The sequence below is a fragment of the Culex quinquefasciatus genome, chromosome 3 (genome assembly GCF_015732765.1).
Source record: "Culex quinquefasciatus strain JHB chromosome 3, VPISU_Cqui_1.0_pri_paternal, whole genome shotgun sequence".
Classification (NCBI taxonomy): Eukaryota; Metazoa; Arthropoda; class Insecta; order Diptera; family Culicidae; genus Culex; species Culex quinquefasciatus.
Window position 1 is genome coordinate 10,832,569 of NC_051863.1, and position 23,638 is coordinate 10,856,206.

The 23,638-nt window shown below is 38.6% G+C and overlaps 1 protein-coding gene across 6 annotated transcripts in view; it reads left to right on the top strand.

The window, feature by feature from the left end:
* Positions 1 to 23,638, top strand: part of LOC6049547 (putative transcription factor capicua) — a 90,005-nt gene that overhangs the window by 29,137 nt on the left and 37,230 nt on the right. For 5 of the 6 annotated variants that reach the window (XM_038264848.1, XM_038264850.1, XM_038264852.1 and 2 more), the window contains exons 4-7: positions 1,627 to 2,870; positions 2,945 to 3,275; positions 3,341 to 3,462; positions 21,202 to 23,445. In XM_038264848.1, the coding sequence (XP_038120776.1) occupies positions 1,627 to 2,870; positions 2,945 to 3,275; positions 3,341 to 3,462; positions 21,202 to 23,445 (3,941 nt within the window). The remainder of the gene's footprint in view (positions 1 to 1,626; positions 2,871 to 2,944; positions 3,276 to 3,340; positions 3,463 to 21,201; positions 23,446 to 23,638) is intronic. The other variant, XM_038264849.1, reaches the window with a different exon arrangement.

A 23,638-nucleotide genomic window follows, 5' to 3' on the forward strand; every position in this document is an offset into this window, starting at 1 on the left:
ATCGAAAGTTCAACAGTACTTATAACCTCCATGTTATTTGTTAAATTGGCAAACGTATAGTTTTGGTACTTCGTTTCAACTGGAAATGGAAAGTTGAAGATAACTGAATTTAATAATTTAATCCTATTTTTTTTTCGAAGATTAATTGCTGTTAATATTTTTTCAAAGAATTTAGAAAAATATCAAGGAACCCATAAATTTTTTTTTGCCAAGTTCCGTTTTTATTTTATAATTTTTAATATTGATTTTTTTTTTAAACAATGTTGATTTATCTAGTGGTCAGTATTTAACTTTTTTTCAATAAAACTTCAGTTTGATATGATTTTATGTTTTCCCACTTATTTTAAACAAAATGGAAATACAATTTTTTAAACAATTTTGCAATTATTCAAAATGTTTAAAAAAAAATGTTTTTTTGCAATTTCAATATCTATAGTAGGTAATTTACAAATACTCACTAAAAGTTCAAGGGTAACATTTGGAAAAAATAATTTGAAATTACCTAATGAATTTAGCTGAACAATAAGAAATATTTACCAAAAAAACATTGCCAAACTCAAGTTGAAATCTGTTTTCAAATATTCAACATATCTGGAGTTTTTTTTTTTTTTTTTTTGAAATGGTCCAATAAACCAAATTTTCAGTTATTGCTTTTTGGGTGTTTTTTAATAACCCTGACTCAAGGCGGTTTTAAAAACACCCAAAAAGCAAAAACGGGAAATTTGGTTTATTGGACCTTTTCAAAAAAAAACTCCAGATATGTGACTAAATGAAATAGAATCATAACTCTAAGCCGGTCGTTATGCTCTATTTTTATATTAAATTTAAAGTAAGTTACTTAAGTAGAATTGAGTGAATTTAATTTGAAAATTGTACAAAATATTACAAAATCATTCAATAGTTTAAAAATAGTTTTCAAACAAGAATGCCTGGAATTCCCAAAAATGTATTGCAAAAATAAAAGCGGCCAGCCCTACTGCGTTGTGTTTACCGCAGAAAGAATTTTGAGAACGGATCACATTTCACGGAATCTGCAGGGGAGGAAGGATGCGTGGACATACCGTACCAAACGCTCCACTTTACAGTTTTATATGTGTTTTGTAGGGTGTGTTTAGCGTAAAATCTAGTGTTAGAATATACTGCCGTTCTACGCATAATTGTCCCATGTTCAAAAAAGTGCAACTGAGAAAAACGCGATTGAAATTTTTCGACCGATTTCTGTGTTTCTACGCATAATTGTCCCGTGGGTTCCTATTCGCCCTATGTGTCCCTAATCGCCCCAGTTAGCAGTTTATCACCCTTAATTGTGATTCTGTTGCCATACAACAGATAAACAAGACATAATGGTTAGTAAAACTAATGATTCCGTGTAAGAAAATACTTGGTGGGACAATTATGCGTAGAAGTTTAACGATGGGACAAACAAACTTGGTGTTGTTTTCAATGAGTTTCCGAACAAAGTACCAGATTTTATGTGTTTTTCTTAAAGTACACATCAAACTAAACTTAAAAATGTCATAAAGTCAAAATCGTCCAAAACTGACATGGGACAATTATGCGTAGAACGGCAGTATAGTCAATTAAAAATAATAATGCAACATAATGATCGTTATCTTCTCATTTCAGCTCCCCGGTCAACAGCTACAAACCTGCTGCCACGCCACCGTCTTCGTTGGCGCCAACGACCACGGTGGGCTCTCCGGCGGCGGCGGCATCTACCAGCAACGTCCACCACGGTTCGTCCAGCAGTAGCACACCGCCCCACCAGCTGGCCGGAACGCCACCGGTGGCGGAACCCAGCACCAGTACGCCCCCGTCGTCTTCTTCGTTGTCCTCGAGTGCGGCCCCGTCCAGCTTGATCGACCTGAGCGACTGGTCCAACAGCTACCGGGTGCTGGCCAAGCGGAAAGACTACTACGAGTCCGGGGTGATTCGGTCCAGCTCGTCGTCGAACACGGTCACGGTGCAGTTCGACTATCCCGAGGGCAGCACGCAGACGTACGGGGATGTGTTTGGCGCGGGTCGCTACGACATCATCGACGACGCGTGTCCCTCGGCTTCGGACGTGGTGGCCGGCTGTCGGGTTTGCATCCGGGCCCAAACCGTGCCGCCACATCCGGCTGGGAACGTGTACGTCGAGGCCGTCGTCAAGGAGGTCCAGAACAACACGAAGCAGTTCTCGGTGCAGCTGATCGGGCCGGCTGCGGCCACGGCCAGCGGTGGCGGGGGACCGCAGGAGATTAAGCTCGTGAAACGAGTCGACATTCGTCTGCTGAAGCCACCTTGGTGGGACGAATTGGAAGAAATGGTGGCGGCGGTCGAGGGGGCACGCAAACAACAGCAACAACAGCAGCAAGTCCCAGTGAACAACAAATCCAGTCCGGTAACGACGTCGTTTCACCACAATACTGATCCGGGAGTGACGCAGCAACAGCAGCAACCTGCCACCATCATGTACGGCAGCCAGCCGCAGTACAAGACCATCAGCATTACGCAAGGTCGTGGCATCGCAACGGCTACGAGCGCCGGATCCCGTTACGATCCCAGCAATCAGCAATCCCACGTGCCATTACAAATGTATCAGATCCTTCCGACGTTGCACACCAACGAGGAACACTACCGAACGGCCGCCACTTCGCCCTTTCAAACCGACGGCCAATCCGGCGCTACGACCGCGAATCCCTACCAGAATCCGCACCATCTCTCCCAGCAACAGCCACATCAGGAGCAGCTGACGACCAGCACAGTATTAACCGCCGGCAGTCCGCACGACTTGGGAGCATCCGGTGGGGCGAACCGACCTTCGTACTACGACTACGAAAGTGACGACGAGTTGCGACGGGAGGACATTAGTTTTCCGATTGACGGCGGTACGTTGCTTTGAACGCAGTAGTGCTGTTGGCCATTATCTTCAATGTTTGCCCTCTCTCTCTCTCTTTTGCAGAAAACGAAAAATACTCAGGCAGCAGCAAGCGCAGCAGCATGCAGAGCCGCGGCAGCACGTCCAGCCTGCTGGACCAGCGCAGCACACCCCGATCTCAGCCGGCCACGCCCCGATCTCAGGCGGCCACGCCGCACCGCTTCAAGAAGGGCGACGTCGTGTCCACGCCCAGTGGCATCCGGAAAAAGTTCAACGGCAAGCAGTGGCGCCGGCTGTGCTCGAACGAAACCTGCTCGAAAGAATCTCAGCGGCGCGGCTACTGCTCGCGCCATCTCAGCCAAAAGGGCAACGCGCTGCGCTCCTCGACCGGCTCCACCGCGAACCACTTCAACAGGTACGGAGTTTCGGTGAAATTCTCGACGGAGGTGTGAACTCCTAATCTCGTTCTCGTTATTGCAGCAGTCGGTCCAGCAGCAAGACCCAGCTCGACGAGGACACCTCGCGGGACTCGGAAACGTCGCCCAACTATCGGGTGGCGGGACGGTTTGACCAGGAGGAGACCGACGTGGCCAACATGCTAGGTGAGTTGGCGTGCTGCCGTCGCAGAGCGTGCAGTAGGTCGTGATAGCGAAACTGCAAACAAATATATTACGCAATTTCTGAACGCATCGTAAAACATTGTTGCAATGTCCGAAAAACGCAAAACTTTGAGAGGAATTCGTCGATTTTAAACCTCCCCCTGTATTCTCAACCTTAGGGATCCGTTATTTTCTTCTTATATTGCTCGACCTTTTGTGCTATCTTGACATACGTCTGTACGCGCATCCTGGAGAATGCTGACTGAGCATGAGCATGAGCATGAGAACCCACCCATTGTTGCCCCTCCGTTGCTGAACAGAACCGTAATATCCTTTCAGCACTACTGATCATAGGCTTCGACGATCTAGTGGTGTTTTCCTTATCAACAGCATGTATGAATGCGCCGAAAAGATAATACACCATGATTTCCAGAACAAGATCAGTTGCGAATAGGTAACAGTCATTGGCCACCAACGGCGCCCGCCATGTCAGTTTGTAGATCTCGATTTTAAGGGACGGGAATGTTAGTTAGCGCAGGTTGCTACTAGGGCAGCTGATTTACTCTGTGCTTACACCCCACAAGCGCCAGGAACCTGAAAATTTGTTAGTAGGATAGGGTGTTTGGTCAGGATTCATCATAGAAGATGATGATGCGACCCAAAATCATAGTGTTTGTTGAAAGGTATTATGTTTTATTCTCAAGGCAAGCAATCGGATGCTGCGGATGAGACATTTCCCGTTTTTTTTTTTTTTACATTCCCCGTTTCGCATCCTGGAGAATGCTGACTGAGTCTATAATCCCTTTTTTTTGGCCTGACCCACTGTTTAAAGATAACCGGTAAGATGATTCGTTTCCAACGACCGAGTCCAGTAAGGAAGTGATCGTACAATAATCACCTTCAGGGTTGTTACCGACGGCGCGTTTCGCGCGGATAGCACGGATCTGGCGCGGATTTGCTGACTAATTTTGCTCAGGCGCGGATTTCGCGCGGATGGCAATTTTGATAAATAAATTAATTGAGAGAGATAGAATTACTTTCAAGTTATTAAGAAAAATATTATCAGGAATTACGATTATTTGTTTTTTCCTTTGAGTGCAAAAATTTCATAATTTTTTATGAATTCAATTTTCTTCTGGAAATGTTTGTTTGTATTTTCTTAGTACGAAACGTCGAAAAATGAAGATGAAGATTATGTAGAATTGTTTTTAAATATGTTTCTTGTCATTTCTTAAGCTCTGAATACTTAATTTCTTATGAGTTTTGAGTAATGATTTTTAACCTTATTTATTTTTAATTTTATACTGGATTTATCCAATTTTTAATTTTGTAAATCAAATATTACAAACTTTTCCCGAAGATATAGACATTAAAATGTGTAACATAAACTATTATTGGGTCTTGTTCTGGTGAGCACCAAATATCAGCTTGATTGGACGTAACAGAAGCTGGCCTCCACTTTGGAATTTAATCGGAAGAATTTTTTTTCTAAATTTAAACATTCTTGGCGAAAGTAAAAAGATCAGAACATTCCAAATTCAAAGTTTCAGAAATTCAAAAATTCGAAAAAAAAAAATGTTTTTATAGTTTTTATTATAACAAAAAAAATCAAAATACAATCGTAATTTAAAAAATCTGAAATTTCGAAATTCTAAATTTTAGCAATCTGAAATTCAAAATACCAAAAATTTGGGTAATCGAAAATTTGAAGATTTAAAAAAAATCAAAATTAAAAAGTCAACATTTAAAACTAAAAAATATCAAATTCAAAACAATATAGAAAAAAATTCTCAAATCTAAAATAATTTTAGTATTCTTAAGCTCATAAATTCTATAATTCTAAAATCCTAAATTCTTAAATTATTAAATTCTTAAATTCGTAAATTCTTAAATGTTTTTATTTTTAAATTCTTAGTTCTTAAATTCTTGAATTGCACATTTTTTAAGTGCTATTTTATGTAAGAGATTTTGAAATTATGAGAAGACATTATTTTAAATATCGGAAATTAAATTTCTTTCGGAGTGAAATTTTAGCGAGGATTTTGGATTACAAACTGTATAAAAATTCTTAGGTTTGAATATTTAGACTTTCGAAATTTAAAATTTTATCATATTATGATTTTAGATTTTGATTTAATTTTGAGGTTATATTTTTGAAGTAAAATTTTTAGGTTTTTAAATATTGTATTTTCTTTTTTGAAGATTTTTTTTCATGACCCTTGCCTTGACCGTCTCTTGAGGAATTTTTTTAAATGGATTTATTGCTTTCATTCTTTTGGAGCCTTTAAACATAAAACGAGTTTTTTTAATCAATTAGTTTTTTCTTTATTAAAAAATAAAATTTCTTAAATTTTGGTCGCGATATTTTTTATATGGCGTGGATTTTGCGCGGTTTCGGATTTTAGGTCGGCGCGGATTTTTTTTACGACTCTCCCGTAACAACCCTGCAGTTTCATTTGCGTCCTAGATGGCTAAAAAATCACTTGAAATGGCGTAGAGTTACAGTCATCCCTCATATTCGGAACAGTTTCCAGATCTGCCAACGTTCAACAAATCATAGAAAATCGATAATTGAACATAATGATTTGCTTTTTCCTTCATGTGAAAGCTTTTCTTGCGATCTTTCGATTGATGTATAGACTTGCTGTACATTTTTACGTTTTATATCAAGTTTTTAAAGAAAAACATTGACCCTTGAAATCCACAAATTCGGAACACTTTTTTCTTACGATGTAAACAAACTTTTTTTTCTCTTCAGGAGTACATATTTTTTACAAAAAAATGACTTCACACTCTGAAACCAATAAAACTCAAGCTCAGTGATGTTTTAAACATGGTCTGATAACTTTTTTTGTGCAAATATCAATTAAATTCGGGTGTTCCACAATTGTGGGAGGCACAATAACATCCCACAATCATAGAACAGGCATTTTGGAGGCAGTGTTTTGCTGCCCTGGATAAATAGTCTTGAAAAGAGTTTTTTTGTTCAAAAAGTACTATTTTTACTAGTGAAATAGCAAGAGAATGTCCGAATAAAACTCTTAAAAATAGGAGAGACGACAGAAAAGTTGCATTTTGCATCCTATTGACAAATTACCACTTAAGTGTTCCGAATTTGTGGGTGTTCCGAATATGTGGGATGACTGTACGAATATTTGAAAAATGCTGTTTTTGCGAAAGCTGAAGAAAATTTTTGAGACCGCCCTAGGACGGCGTTGGGCCAAAAAACACGAGTATAATTATGTTGGCCATTGACCCCCAGAAAATTGTTAAGCTCGTATTAGACCGGCAAACAAACAAACTTTTCGTGTTGGACAATTTGCCAAACTCGCAAACAAAGCAAAACGTTATTCTGCTAAAAATTACAAACAAACTGTCAAAAAGGGGGTGTTTGTTTGTTTGCCGTAGTCTAATACCTCTTTTAGCAATTTTTTTTTTTTGAATATTTTCGAGGATAAATACAAATTTGAAATATAATTGATTCGGGAAATAATTGGTGAATTGGTTTTTGTATAAATCATTCTAGAGATTCGTCCGGATCAAACGTAACTAGTATGAGATACCGCTTTCAAAATTTAAAATTCCTTTTGAAACCCTTTAGGGCTGCAGGTTTGAACATTGAAAAGAAATTAAAAAAATAAAAAAAAATTAAAAATATTTAAAAAATGTAAAAATAAAAAAATTAACGTTTTTATTAAAATATCTGAGATCCGGCTTTTTTTTAATTTTTGTATTTTGGAATTTTTAAATTTTTGAATTTTTGAAAAAATAAACTATTTAAACGCATTTTTGTATTTAAAAATTTTTGAATTTTAAAGTCAAAAGACTTTTTGAATTTTCGAATTTTTAATTTTGAATTTTTAAATTTTTGGATTTTTTGAATTTTTGAATTTTTGAATTTTTGAATTTTTGAATTTTTGAATTTTTGAATTTTTGAATTTTTGAATTTTTGAATTTTTGAATTTTTGAATTTTTGAATTTTTGAATTTTTGAATTTTTGAATTTTTGAATTTTTGAATTTTTGAATTTTTGAATTTTTGAATTTTTGAATTTTTGAATTTTAGAATTTTAGAATTTTAGAATTTTAAAATTTTAGAATTTTTGAATTTTCGAATTTTTGAATTTTTGAATTTTTAAATTTTTGAATTTTTGAATTTTTGAATTTTTAAATTTTTGAATTTTTGAATTTTTAAATTTTTTAATTTTTGAATTTTTGAGTTTTTAAATTTTTGTATTTTTAAATTTTGAATTTTTGCATTTTTGAATTTTTAAAATTTTAAATTTCTGAGTTTTTGAATTTTTGAATTTTTAAATTTTTGAATTTTTTACTTATTGATTTTTGAATTTTTAAATTTTTGAATATTTGAAAAAAATAAGCTACACATTTTTAAATTTTAGTATTTTTGAATTTTTGCAGTTTTGAATTTTTGAATTTTAAAATTTTCTAATTCTTGATTTTTTTTTATTTTTGAATCATACACAAGTGCAGACATACAAAAATCTCCGAAACACGCATCCAAAACTTTGCCCCCGGCTTGCCGGTACTTGTCGGGTATCAGAAAATGAGTACCCGCCCAGTCAAATCAACCCGAATTCTGAAACGGAATCTAATTAGAATCGTATACAAATTCCGTTTCAAACGCAACAACCGGTTCGAACACGGAACCGGTTGTTGCGTTTGAAACGGAATTTGTATACGATTCTAATTAGATTCCGTTTCAGAATTCGGATTGAGTTAACTGGGCGACAGGTACCAACACATAAGGGCTTTTGTTAATTTGATTTGGTTAACCGTGGTGGATTTTCTTGAAATAATTCGAACTGTCAAAAATCCACCAAAGCATCTACCGGTGGATATTTTTCTACCACAGATTTTTGTGCGATCAATGTGGTAGATGCTTTGGTGGATTTTTGACAGTTCGAATTATTTCAAGAAAATCCACCGCGGTTAACCAAATCAAATTAACAAAAGCCCTATAGTTTTCTTCTACAAATGAACTTGAGATCAAATTTGATACCTGCTTTGCTACGCGCCGTGGGAGACTCGGGGGCAAACTCGAGAGAAAATTTGGTGGGAATCAAATCGGGTAGCAAATGGTTTAACTTTCGACATTTTCGGAAAATGAAATTCTTTGATGTTTTCAATAGGATTAAATAGTTTAATAAACTTATAGCATTTCTAGGCATAATTATTGATTTTGAAAGTAAACGAGAGCAAAAAATGATAAAAACCCATATTTGCCCCCCGTCTGTCTGAAGTAAGAGTTGAAGACTCTGAATACATATTTTTCTGCTAACTGCTAAACTTCAAATAGCTATACAGTAGTTGTTCGGTAACTGGGCTGAGAACGTAGCCCAGTCACCGAATGTTGCTCGTTAACTGGGCTGAACAAAAAATAACGAGGGGACCACCGATGCATACACTCAAACCCCGATGGTTTGACACCAACTGTTGTCAAACGAACGGGGTCACTTTTTAGTTTGACACCCCTTTTATACGGAGTTCACACACACTACCAAACGTTTGTTTGTCCCCAAACAACGGTTTGTCCCCAAACAACTTTCGGTTTGTCCCCAAACAACTTCACGTTGGTAAACAACAACGCCATATTGACAATGTTGTTGGGTAGCTCATATCAGGGCCCCGGCGCCCTGGAATTATCGATTGTTTTATGTACAACATCAAAATATTGAGTGTTGCAAATTTTCCAGATTTTTTTTTCCGCTTTTAATTGTACTGAATTTTTCTTGAGTAAGTATTTCAAAACCGCTCGAAAACCAAAAAAATAATAATTTATTTTTTGGGCCTTAAAAAAACACTCCAAAACTTAGAAACATCAAGACAAATCCCATTCATGCTTCTTCTATAAAAATCATTTTGAAAAATGATTTTTAAATTCTAAAATAGACCAAAATGTCCCAACATTGCATTGATTAAATTTATTAAATCGTGCAACATGTGTTTGTTTTTTACCTGAAAAAAAGATATTTTGGCAGTGGAAAAAATATCAAGTCGTTGTTTAAATTTTACCGGCTCAGGTCTCTAATCCGTAGGAATCCAAAGAACGCCGCACACACCTAAACATTTCATTAACACTTACACATAGACACGCTGCGAGAGAGTTAAAAGGCCTTTTGGGTTTCCGTTATTCATACACACACTCACACATTCCACCAGCGGCAGCTACTTGCGTGAAAACGTCCCTGCTTATTCATAAGCCACATTTCGTTGAGGCTGGAACCTCGGGCAGCCTACTGTGACCAAGTAGTTAGCGAAGTGTGATCTAAAGTTAGTCCGAAGTGTTCCGGCAGTGCTTACTAGGATCGATTTAGTGGCGCTTTTTCAATCGGCCAAAATTGAATCCCCTTTCTTCCCAGTTGGTAGTGAATTGATGAATAGTGTACGAAACAAAGATGAACTACTTGAACATGAATCTGAACGATTTGCAAACCGGGGCCGAGCTGTACATCAGATGTTTGAGTAAGTATATTTCAATCGTATGTTTTGAAATCGATTATTCAACTAATTTTGATGTTACTTGCCTAAGTCACTGCTCCTGGCAACAAAATATCAAGCGATAATTTGCGAATGTCTCCAGCACTTGAGTCTGTATGAGGCTACCCGTTACACACACATTGACAATTACTCAGCACACCATTAGGTCTATTCCCGTACTGCAGAATTCTGCAATTCTGCACAAAATCGGCAGCAGAGCGTTCCCGTACTTTTCTGCAACAAAAGTAACTTTTCTCCCAGGCAGAACTTCTGCAATGAGAGAGACAGAAGTTGCAGCAAACCCGTTCCAGTACTTTTCTGCAAGCTCTCTCTTCTCTTTCATGTTGAAAAGTAACTGCAAGTTGGTGTGAGTACACGCTTACATAAAATTGGCAAGTTGGGTTAAATCAAGCATTTTATTATTATGTAGTTGTAATAAATTTGATGTTTTGAAGGGACGTTTGTATATTTGGAATTGATGGATTTTGGGATATTTTTTTAATGTCCGGTTTTATTGAGAACAATATTTTATGTTAACGATTTCAGGCTTAGTTCATTAATGTAATGATGTAGCGAATTTATTATTTTTTAGTATTAATAAAGTTGATAAGTAAATCCAGTATTACAGCATGGCTAATAACCCAACAAACAATTTGTATCATAAAAACAAAATGGTTTTAAGACTTTTAAAAGACACATTTCTTTTGAGTTTAATATATTTTCAATAAATATTTGTTTGAGAAATGATTTTTGATTTTCAATTGTTTTTAAACAGACTAAATATGTGTGTTAAAATAATAGGTAAATTTAATTGGCAAATAATAAATTGTACCTGTGATGGTGCTACCAACTTGTATTCTTATATGAACCAAAATATTAAATGTATTTTGTTGAACTTTCAATGAAGGAATCATAAAAAAGGTATAAGGCTGTACCAAACAAATAATAAATATAATTGATTATATAATTTATAATTTGTTAAAATTGGGTACTTGTTAGTTAAACTATGTATCAAGTCAAGGAGGGAACCAGCCGGAAATGACCATATTTTTTTTTTGCTGAAACATAAGTTACTTTGTTTACACATCATATTTTATATTATTTTAAATTGATTTAAATTCTTAAATTCTTAAATTCTTAAATTCTTAAATTCTTAAATTCTTAAATTCTTAAATTCTTAAATTCTTAAATTCTTAAATTCTTAAATTCTTAAATTCTTAAATTCTTAAATTCTTAAATTCTTAAATTCTTAAATTCTTAAATTCTTAAATTCTTAAATGCCGCCATCTTGAATAATTAAAAAATACACCTATTTTGGAGTCATATTCTATGTTAGAAATGCATATTTAGAGGATTTAGAGATTAGCAATTTTATAAAGGTCTTCGGATAATAGAGTACATACTGTATCTATTTTTAATAATCAATTTTTTTTATTTACAAAATTTATTTGTTTTTTTTTATTTATTTTTTAACTGTTAATTTTGAATTTTTGATGTTCTGAACTATTAAATATTCAAAATTTTTATTTTGTTCATTTCGAATTCAAAATTTTTGAATTTTTGAGGTCTAACTTTAATATTTTTCAACCTTTTTTTTTATTTTGATTTTTTGTAACTAAACTTTTTTAATTTTAAATATTTAGAATTACTTTATTTTGAATAATTTGAATTTATAAGCTTTGAATTTGTGATTTTTTTCTGAAATAAATATTTGCATTTTAAATTTCTCAAATACCTGATTTATTTTTTTTAGTTTCTCAGTTAACAAATATCAGTTTTTTTTATATTTTCACAAGCTCTTCCCGGCAAACTTCGTTCTGCCCTTTTTAGGTTTCCTGACGTTTCTTGCTTGTTTGCTAATTGGGTCCTAAAATGAAGTTTAGATTGCTGATATTATTGTTTACAGCGATAAAGCTTATTTTTCTGAGTACAATGACCCTTTGTACGAGCACAAAGAGTTTGAAATGGATTTTTAAATCAATTTTGAAAAAATTATCCTCGCGGTCCTTCTTGACAGAAAAGCTCCTGCTTGACAGCTCGTTCCAAGGGGACCATAGTTGATCCATCGAAAAAATGTTGTCTTGTCAAAAAAAATATTTTGCATTAAAATGAAAAAAAGTGATCAGAAATGGTTTTTAATCGTGTTTTTTACCGTTGTACATAAAAATTGACATAGAGCTTTAGTACCCAATTCAGCCTCCTGTAATCAAAATTTGATTTTACGTAACTTTTTCCATACAATCTGCAGATTTTCCGGGATCGGTTCCAGAGTGGCCAAAGTTGTCACTTTTTGACGTAAGAACCTTCCTTGGACTTATACGAACCCAACGCAACAAAAAGCACCTCGTTCCGACGTTCCGTGTTCAACTGATTCGCGTTCGAACAAAACCGTCGAAATTTTTTATATACATAGATTTATGATTTTCTTAATTTCCGAGTTTCTAAATTTATGTGTTTCCTTATTTTTGAGTTTGTGATTCATTTACTTTCTAATATTTTTCAATTTTGCTGCGTCGTCGTTGTTCTTCCATATGACATCCATAATTTATTTCTGTTATCCTGAATAAAAAATCCTTCAAATGGTCTGCTATCAAAACATGTATTTATGATCCCTTCTTTATTAAAACTTTGTTTGTAATTTTTTTAAATTATATTTGTTAAACGTACCTGCAACTCTCATTTCTATTTTTTTACCTAATGTAAAAGTTTTGAATTGTTTCTAATGTATAATTTCTACCTAAGCATAAGCATCTTTTAAATAAAATGTTGAGTTGCATAAAAAAATAAGTCCCCGTAAAAAAACCTTTTTCAATTACAATTATTGTTAATCCCTTTAAAAAAAAAAAAATAAAAAAAACTTAAATACCCAATTTGAGTAAATCCACTCAACTGTGTACAATATTGCAGAAAAAGTACTGGAACGCGCTACCCAGGCAAAAGTTTTGCGGCCTCTCTCCTTGCAGAACTTCTGCAAAAGAGAGAGATGAAGAGAGCGAGCTGAAAAGTACGGGAACGTGCTGCAAAAAAGTGACTTATGCTGGCTGCAGAATTCTGCAGAAGTTGCAGAAATTTTGCAATTCTGCAGGTACGGGAATAGACCTATTATCAAAACGTGTGTCACGATTCCACTGAAGAAAGAGAGCTTTCAAAATGGCGACTCGACGGGGATGCACTGTGAAAAAACCGATTGACCCTTTTCTGTCTTTCTTTTTTTTTAAACTTTAGGAGGTCGTTGTTTGAATTCTAGAGTTTTTTAATAGTCCTATAAACATATGAAACACAATAGCTTATAGATTGTATTTACTTTTTGCTGTTAATTTCATCAACAAAAATAAGAGGTCATCCATAAACCACGTGGACACTTTTAGAGGGTTGGTGATTGTCCACGTTTAAAACAAATACAAATCTGGAGTTTTTTTAATGGATCATTACTAGGATCATTAATTAAAATTTTATTTTGCTTTCTGGGTGTTTTTGAATACCCCCAGGGTTGCGAATGAGCGAGCGAGCCAGAAGCCGTGCTCGCTCATTCATGAGCATTAGGAATTAACAGGTAGCTCGTGCTCGCTCCTGCTCATCGCATGTGCTCATTCAATTCCCGATTAAAAAAAAATGGCTGATTAGCATTTAAGGTGTCTTAATTTTCTTAGAATTCCAGACACTCTTTTTAGGTTATTTAACATAAAATTCAGAATAAATTTTCAAGGAACGGCATTTGTAGGTCTTAAAAAGGCACGCTCATTTCTCGTTTATTTATTTAGGTTGACTCTAGCATATAAATAAGATATTATAAAATTAATCTAAAGCACAGATTTGACATTCATTATACAAAATTATTTTCAAATAATTGATTAAACAAGATGAGGTGTCCAGAAATTTCAAACATGACGAAACGTTCTACCAAGGAAAAAAAAGTGTTCCTTAAAAGATACTTTTCAGCTTAATTAAAAAGTTCACTTTCATGTGTTAATCTTTTATCAACATAAGTTTTGTTAATCGGATTATTACTACACAGGAAATTTGAAAGGTGTAATTTTGGAAGGTTGAATATTACCTCTTTAATGTTGTAATTTTACCTCAATTTAGAATGAAAAAGTGGCATAACATCAGAAAAGTGGAAAATTACACATTTTCAGAGCTAAAATTACGCATTTTTATGACATTAAAGATGTACCCCTCCACAGATGTAATATTACCAAGATTTTTTTACTGTGTAAAGATCTTAATTTGACACCTTAACTCTGACCCTAAAACAAGCTTCAAACCAAAAAATATGAAAATATCTTCATCAAATATTTGACTTAAACTTTGTGGGGGCCTTCCCTATGACCAAATAAGCTATTTTGCGTCATTGGTTCATCCATACAAGTCTCAATACAATTTTGGCTGCTGTCCATACAAAAATGGTATGTAAATATTCAAACAGCTGTAACTTTTGAGTGAATTTTCTAATCAATTTGGTGTCTTCGGCAAAGTTGTAGGTATTGTTGAGGACTTTTGAGAAAAAAATAGGTACACGGATTTTTTTTTTTATCAACTTTTTTTCACTGAAACTCAATTTCCCAAAATACGTATGTTTTGATTTTCGAGATTTTTTGATTTGTTTTAGGGGACAAAAATCCGCAACTTTTGAGCCATAGAGAAACATGGTCAAAAAATCTGCCGCCGAGTTATGAATTTTTGAAAAAAATAGTGATTTTTGGAAAAAATCGAAGTTTCATGCAAAAACAAGTTTGACATTATTTTTTAATGCAAAATTGAATTTGCAATCGAAAAGTACTTTGATAAAGGGCTTCGTTTTCAAGATATAGCCACCGAAAGTTTGATTTTAGCGAAATATTTGCAGTTTTTCAATTTTTAAAAATAGTGACCATTCCTAAAAATATTTTTTTTGAGAAGTTCAGAAAATTTGCTATAAAATTGTCTAAGAGACATTGAAGATTGGACCTAGGGTTGCTGAGATAGAGCCGCTTTAAGAAAAAGAAACACGAAAATTGAAGTTTTCTTAATCTCACCAAAACAAACCACCATTTTCTAATGACGATATCTCAGCAACTAATGGTCCGATTATCAATGTTAATTCATGAAACATTCGTGAAATTTTCCGATCTTTTCGAAAAAAATATTTTGAAAATTTTTAAATCAATACTAACATTTTAAAAGGGCCAAACATTGAATATTACGCCCATTTAAAATGCTAGTCTTGATTTAAAAAATCTCAAAATATTTTCAAATATTTCGCTAAAATCAAACTTTCGGTGGCTATATCTTGAAAACGGAGCCCTTTATCAAAAAATCTGTAAAGTACTTTTCGATTGCAAATTCAATTTTGCATTAAGAAATAATGTCAAACTTGTTTTTGCATGAAACTTCGATTTTTTACAAAAATCACTATCTTTTCAAAAATTCATAACTCGGCGGCAGATTTTTTGACCATGTTTCTCTATGGCTCAAAAGTTGCGGATTTTTGTCCCCTAAACATATCAAAAAATCTCGATAATCAAAAAAAATACGTATTTTGGGAAATTGAGTTTTAGTGAAAAAAGTTGATAAAAAAATCTGCAATTTTTTTTCCGTGTACCTTTTTTTTCTCAAAAGTCCTCAACAATACCTACAACTTTGCCGAAGACACCAAATTGATTAGAAAATTCACTCAAAAGTTACAGCTGTCTGAATATTTACATACCATTTTTGTATGGACTGCAGCCAAAATTGTATGGAGACTTGTATGGGTGAACCAATGACGCAAAATAGCTTATTTGGTAATAGGGAAGGCCCGCACAAAGTTTGAGCCAAATCAAAAAATGCAAATAAAATCCATTTCCGGTTTTGGTAGAGAATTGCTCTTATAAGAAAATAAAAAAATATCGAAATCGATCGACGATAATCGAAACATTGGATAACGATGTTTCATATAATCGGGTCTGGACTGATGAAGTCAGAGGAGCTTTAGAAAACTGTCTTTATTGAAGAATCGTCAGACTAGGAATGAAAAGTTACAGTTGATCGCACACAGTAGGTCTATTCCCGTACTTGCAGAATTGCAGAATTTCTGCAGCTTCTGCAGAATTCTGCAGCCAGCATAAGTCACTTTTTTGCAGCACGTTCCCGTACTTTTCAGCTCGCTCTCTTCATCTCTCTCTTTTGCAGAAGTTCTGCAAGGAGAGAAACCGCAAAACTTTTGCCTGGGTAGCGCGTTCCAGTACTTTTTCTGCAATATTGTACACAGCTGAGTGGATTTACTCAAATTGGGTATTAAAGTTGTTCAATTATTTCAAAATATTAAAAAAATAGTTCACAAAAAAAGTAATTAAAAGAATTCTTAAGTTAAGTTTACCTCTATAACGGGGATATTATTTTTTATGCAGTACAACATTTTATTTAAAAAATCAAGGATGTATTAATTATTAAGTAACTAGAAATTAATTATGCTTAGGTAGAAATTAATATTAGAAACAACTCAAATTTTTTACATCAGGTAAAAAAAAATACAAATGAGAGTGGCAATTACGTTTAATAAATATAAAGCAGTGCGTGGCCGAATGGTTACGCTGTCCGCTTTGTAAGCGGATGATTCTGGGTTCGATTCCCATCTGCTGCAACCTTCCATCGGATGAGGAAGTAAAATGTCGGTCCCGGCCTTGGTTGTTAGGCCGTTAAGTCATTCCAGGTGTAGGAGTCGTCTCCATGCCATAAGTACAAACAACACACCAAACCAAGCCTACTCCGGTGGAATCGCTGGCGGCGGTTGGACTCACAATCCAAAGGTCGTCAGTCCAAACACTGTGGTGGAAGGTTCCTTGGAGTAAAAGAGGTTTGGGTGCTCTCCCCATTCAAGTCTTCGGACTCCCAGGTTCGAGCAGAAACTTGCAATAGATACCACAAAAGACCCGGGGGTCGTTAATGTGGATGGTTTGATTTGATTTTGAAATATGATTAAAAAAAGACAAACAAAGGTTTTATATAGAAGGGACCAACACATGTTTTAATTGCAGAATGTTTGAAAGATTATTCATAATAACATAAATAAATTATGACTGGATGTCACACGAAAGAACAACGGTGACGTAGCAAAATTGCCAAAATTAAAAAAAAAATGAATCAAAAACTCAAAAAATTTGAAACACTTAAATTAAGAAATCTGGAAATTATAAAATCCATATTTAAAAATATTTTTTAAAAATAATATTTTCAAATTGAGAAATTTTCAAAAAACATATATTAGATATTTGATAATTTTAAAAATGAAAAATAAAAAAAGAATAATAAATCACAAATTCAAAGCTTAAAAATTCAAATAATTATAAACTAAATATTTCAGTTTTTTTTTAAATTGCAAAAGAATTTTAATTTTAAAAATTCAAAATAAAAAATAAAGGTAGAAAACAAAATCGAAATAAAAAAAAAAACAAAAAAATGAATATTTATGAGTTCAGAACACCAAAAATTCAACAGCAACAGTTAAAAATAATAAGATAGAAAATTTAAGAAATTATGATTTCAAAAATAAGAAAAATTAAAAAATTCTGTGTATCAAAAATTTTAAAACTCAAACATAAATAAAATAGAAACAGTTAAAATTTCCAATCTCTAGATCATCTAAATTTGAGTTTCTAGTCTAAACTATGACTCCAAAATATGTGTGTTTTTTATGGTTCAAGATGGCGAAGAATTCAAGAATTTAAGCATTTAGGAACTTAAGAATTTGATAATTTGAGAATTTATGAATTTATGAATTTAAGAATTTAAGAATTTAAGAATTTAAGAATTTAAGAATTTAAGAATTTAAGAATTTAAGAATTTAAGAATTCAGGAATTTCGGAGTTTCAGAATTTAAATTTCGAAAAAATACATTAATATTTTTTTTTGTTCATATAAGAATACAAATTGGTAGCACCGTTAAAGGTACAATTTATTATTTGCCAATTAAATTTACCTATTATTTTAACACATATATTTATTATATTCAAAATCAATTTAAGATCAAAAGTTATTATCCTAAACAAATATTTATTTGAATTTATTAAACTCAAACAAAATGTGTCTTTTAAAAGTTTTTAAAACAATTTGTTTTTATAGTACCGTAATCTGGGGTGAATCGGGACTACAGTCTGAATAGGGACAGCAGTTTTTAGACCACTTAAAGCTTTTAAATTTGGAAATGGATGTACACATTTTGTTGGCCTGATTCTGTTCTATCCGAAACCAACCAGAAATATCAAAATATTGTGCTCCAACATGGTTAAAACTGCTGTCCCAATTCGCCCCATGTGTCCCGATTGACCCCAGTTTACGGTATTTTTTTTTAGTTGAGGTACTAGCCGTGCTGTAATACTATGGCTTAAGCTTTCAGTTTTTTTTATCAGGTAAAAATAGTAACACTAAAAAAATCGCTTTATCATTTACATCAGTGATTCTCAACGGGGGTACCGGGCCTACTTGATTTACATGGCAGGGGGTACCGGCCTAGAAGAAGGTTGAGAATAGCTGATTTACATGACTGAACTAAGCCTCAAATCGTTAACATAAAAAAATCGTTCTCAATAAAACCAGACATAAAAAACTACCCCAAAATTATTTATTATCACAACTAATAGTAAAATGCTTGATTTCACCCAACTTGCAAATTTTATGTAAGCGTGTACTCAACATCCATCACACCAAATTGTAGTAGCTTTTCAACAAGAAAGAGAAGAGAGAGCTTGCAGAAAAGTACGGGAACGGTTTTGCTGCAACTTCTACCTCTCTCACTGCAGAAGTTCTGCCTGAGAAAAAAGTTACTTTTGTTGCAGAAAAGTACGGGAACGCTCTGCTGCCGTTTTTGTGCAGAATTGCAGAATTCTGCAGTACGGGAATAGACCTAGTAGCACACTGCGATTTGTTGATTGACACCACAATCATCTCCATGGAGCTGTTTGGGTGGTTGCCTCCCAACACTCCCTCTCAAACACACAATCTTAGCTTGATCGTCAGTGCTTCCTATCCTCTTTCGCACTACGTTTGATCTTGAACATCCATTTAAAGCTTCGAGTTTCCTTTAGCAGCTTTGGCACCTCTCTCTTGTGACCGCACCGCTTCATTTTATCCAACGGCTCCGGATTTTCGACAATCGTACCTGCGCCAGCACCCCTCGCCTGGATCACCTTGGGGTCCTCCGTCGTGGAATCTGTAAAACGTCCACCAGCAGTACTTCCGCCAAGCCTCGTTACGGTTGCAAGGAACTTACCCAGGATTTTGCGCTCCCGTCCGCTAGGCCTCGTGGACACTTCTGCAGAGCAGTTGTCACGTTCTGGTTGCGAAGGGAGCGCGCTGTTGGGTCCCTCCTTGTCTTCGGCTTCCAACAACTCCGCTACGCCGGGCTGTCTACCTGACGAGCCGGCAATCCGCACCTCTTTGCCTTCGTTCTCGGAGTTTCGTGGCGGCTTATCAGCTGGAACATCTTCAGCTTGTTCTTCCGCAGGTTTCCCGCCTCCGATCTCGCAGGATGGTTTTCCACCGTCTTCAACACCACCACGCCGGAAAATGTCCAACGCGTATAGTTGTCCAGATCGGCGTCCGCTGCCCACCATACGATCTCCCTTTTCAATGGACACTCTTCCACCAGCAAACTTCACGGTCATTCCAACGTCCTCGAGCCGCCGAACCGAGAACAGATTGCTTCGCAGCTCTGGCACGTAGAGCACATCGTTGACTACAGCCTGTAGCGACCTTCCCTTGACCAACATCCTAACTCGTACCGTGCCGATCGATTCCGCCACCAGCGACTGTCCCGATTTGGCCACGGCAATGTGCACCTTCCGAGCCAGCGGCCGCAGTTCCTCGAAGAGTGACTTGTCCCGCACCATGTGGCTTGTCGCTCCAGAATCCAGAAACCACTCAACTTTTCGACCCACAGTAGGCGACGACCAATCAGCAACGTTGCCCGTAGCAACGCCAAACGCAATCTCGTTTTCGCTGGTCACGTTAGCTCTGCCAGACTTACCAGACCTCCAGCTTCTTTCCGATTCCATCTCGTCCGACCGTCCGTCGGGACAATCCGCTCGTTTGTGGCCATATCCACCACATCCGAAGCACTTTAGCGCTCTTCTCCTCCTGCTGACGAACGACGACTCACCAGGACAGCTCTCCTCTTCACTTGGAACATCTTGACCGTTCCGCTTGGCCTGTTCGTCCAGCAAGCGCTTTTTGATGTACTCAAGGGTCACGTCCTTCGGCTCGATCGTTTCAACCGCCGTCACCAGCGCGTTGAATGACCTGGGAAGCGCCAGTAGCAGCTGGCAAACCACGTCCTCCTTTTCCATCTTCACGCCGGCCGCTTTAAGCTCCCGCAGCAACTTGTCAAACTGGACAAGGAACGCCGGGACATCCCCGCCTTCAGCCAAGCGGAGTTCCTGGAACCGCTTCTTCAGGAACTGCTTGCCCGCAATCCCAACGCGCTCGAACGTGTTACGCAGCGCGTCCCATGTCTCCTTGGCCGTCCGTGCGTCCTTCACGTGGTCCAGCTGGTCCTCGGCGATGCGGTTGACCAGGAGATTCCTGCAGCTCCGGTCCTTCGCAACCCGTTCAGCTCGACGCGTCCGCTTCTGCAGTTTCTGGTCCTGCGTGTCCGACTGCAGCTCCGCAAAGGCCGCCAGGTCCAGCGGTTCGGCCACGCAATTCAGCATACCTTTTGCCTCCAGGAGGACTTCCATCCGGAACTTCCAGTTGCCGAAATTCGTTCCGTCCAGCAACCAAATTTTCTCCTCCGACATCTTGAAAACTTGAAAAACTTCAAACTTCTTGAACGTACTCTGGGCCCATAACCTGATGAAGTCAGAGGAGCTTTAGAAAACTGTCTTTATTGAAGAATCGTCAGACTAGGAATGAAAAGTTACAGTTGATCGCACACAGTAGCACACTGCGATTTGTTGATTGACACCACAATCATCTCCATGGAGCTGTTTGGGTGGTTGCCTCCCAACATGGACTGTTCTAATTTTTTTAGAAAATGCGTTATTTTTTGAAAACAGTAAATTTTTGTAAGAGTCTCTCTTTTGCAGAGGTTCTACAAGAGAGCAAATAAGTGAGAGGGATATTTTCATAAGAAGCTAACCAGCAGAAGAGAGAAGAGACTAGGTAAAAGAGGGTAAAAGTACTGGAACGGTTTAGCTGCAACTTATGCCTCTCTAATTGCAGAAGTTCTGTCTGAGAGAAAAGTTAGACCTATAAAATAATTTCTATTTCTTCTCTCCAATCTATTCCCACAGTGTCGCTCAGCAGTTCGCGCTCGGCCACCCCGTGCAACTCGTTCTCGTCGCCGACGGGACACGCCTCGTCCCCGTTGGCCCTGGCCAGCACCACCCAATCGCCGGTGACGATCGGCAACCGGCAGAACGTGTTCATGCCTATTGGTAGTCCTGCGGCCCCGTCCTCGTCGGAACCCCACGGCGGCGGCGGCGGAGGAAAGTTCAAAACTAACACGCCCAGTCCAAACATCTACGGGGGTGGTGGCCTGCAAGGTCAAGGAATGGGAGGTGTTGGTCCAGGGATGGGCATGGTAGTCGGTGGTCAACAGCCTCCACTGATCCGACCGGAACTGCTCAGGCCAGCCCAGCCTCCACCACACCAGCCGATTGTGTCGTTGCCTCCGACTGGCCACGCCACCAGCGTGATTCGGATATCACCGGCCTCGGCGTCGGCTTCGCAGCAGCAGCAGCAGCATCCGGCGGGGTTGTACGCGACCTTTCCGAGCCAACAGCAGGTAATTGTCGATCCGGGGCTGCAACAGGTTCGATCTCAACCCCAGCAAACGATCCACATTCAGCAATCGTCGATTGTGCAGCAGCAGCAGAACCAGCAACAACAACCAGTGACCGTGCCAAAAAACGGCATTAGCACGGGTTCGATCTTTCAATGGCATACTCTACTTCCGATAATCCACGCGCCGGCCTCGAAGGCGTACGTCCACCATCACCAGCAGCAGCACCACCAGTCGGGCGGCTATCCGCCGGCCTCGCAGCAGCTGCAGGTAGCGGCAACGGCGGCCACGACCACGATTATTGCGTCGCCGACGGTCAAGATGTGCACGCCGCCACCGTCGGAACCGTCGGCCGCCGGCGATGACGAGTGCGACGACGACCAGGGAGATGATGATGTCTTTGAAGCAGAGCCCGTGAAAACCAACGCCAGCAACACAAACTACAGCAACCAAACCAACAACAACACGACATTTCAGGGCTCCGGATCCGGAGGCCAGCTGCTCCGCGGGATGGACATCGAGGCCGGCTCGGGGACATTCCCACCTCAGAATCTAGGTGGCGGTACGGCCAGCAGCAAAGCCGAGGCCGATTCGCTGGTCAAGCGAAGAACTCAGTCCTGCAGTGCGGCGCTGCAAGCGGCCAACAGTGCGGCCGCCGGAGGAGGAGGAGGAGGAGGAGGAGGAGCAGGTTCCAAGGATAGCCAACCCCCGCCAAGTCCGCTGAACAAAAAGGACGCCAAAATTCGACGACCCATGAACGCGTTCATGATCTTCTCGAAGCGGCACCGAGCGCTGGTCCACCAGAAGCATCCGAACCAGGACAACCGAACGGTCAGCAAGATCCTCGGCGAGTGGTGGTACGCCCTCAAGCCGGAAGAGAAAACCAAATACCACGAACTGGCCAGCGAGGTCAAGGAGGCCCACTTCAAGGCGCATCCCGAGTGGAAATGGTGCTCCAAAGATCGTCGCAAATCGTCCTCCTCCGCAAAGGACGGCCGCGGCCGAATGGACTCTTTCGATGGCAACGATTCGTTCGACGAAAAGAGTCCCACCACCCCCTCGGAACATCAACCCTCATCCCAAACCGTCCCAACAACCCCCAACCAACAGCAACCCCCCTCAGACAACATTCCCATCACGGTCGCCCCCTACAACACGGTTCGCCCGGCGGCGGCGGCCGCTCCCGAAGCCGAAGACGCCACCATGTCCGACGACGAGCAGCAGATGGTCATCGCGGAAGATTCCTCGTCCGGACTGCCCAACGGCCTCCTTCCCCCGATCGCCGAAACCGTCGAAATCGATCTAAAGTGCGCCGAAAAGGTGACCGCCTCGGACTCGGACGTGGACGTGGCCGACACCGACGCCGCGGACTACAAAATCAAGGTTTCAGACTCACTGGTTTCATCGGCCCAGCAGCAGCAGAATGTCCCCACGGACTACTCCAAGACGGCGAGCAATGGGTCGTCCGCGCCGGGAACGCCGTCGGATCCGCTCACGTGCAAGCCGAAACCGATCAAGGTGGCGTTGTTGCCGCCGCCGGTTTCACACCAGCAGCAGCAGCAACAGCAGGCGGGAGGTGGTGCAGGGGCTGGAGGTAACGGTGGGGGAGGAGTAGGGGGAGCGGGTGGGCACCAGGATGGGGCGCACCACGGATATTCCCATCATCACCACCATCATCATCACTCTGCTCAGCTCAGCTACTCGTACGGAAGTCCCAAGAATCCGATCGGGGTGTCGCCGTTTCAGCCGACGGGTGAGTTTGAAGTTACTGAACCGTCAACTGGGGCAAATCGGGACTACAGTCTGAGAGCAGTTGAAAGGTTCGAAATTGGAAATGTTGCTCTGAACCTGGTCTAACCGAAACCACTAAAAAATTTTGTTAGGCTGCAACATTGCTAAAATAGCTGTCCCGATTCGCCCCACAAGACGTGGCTTGCTATCAATCA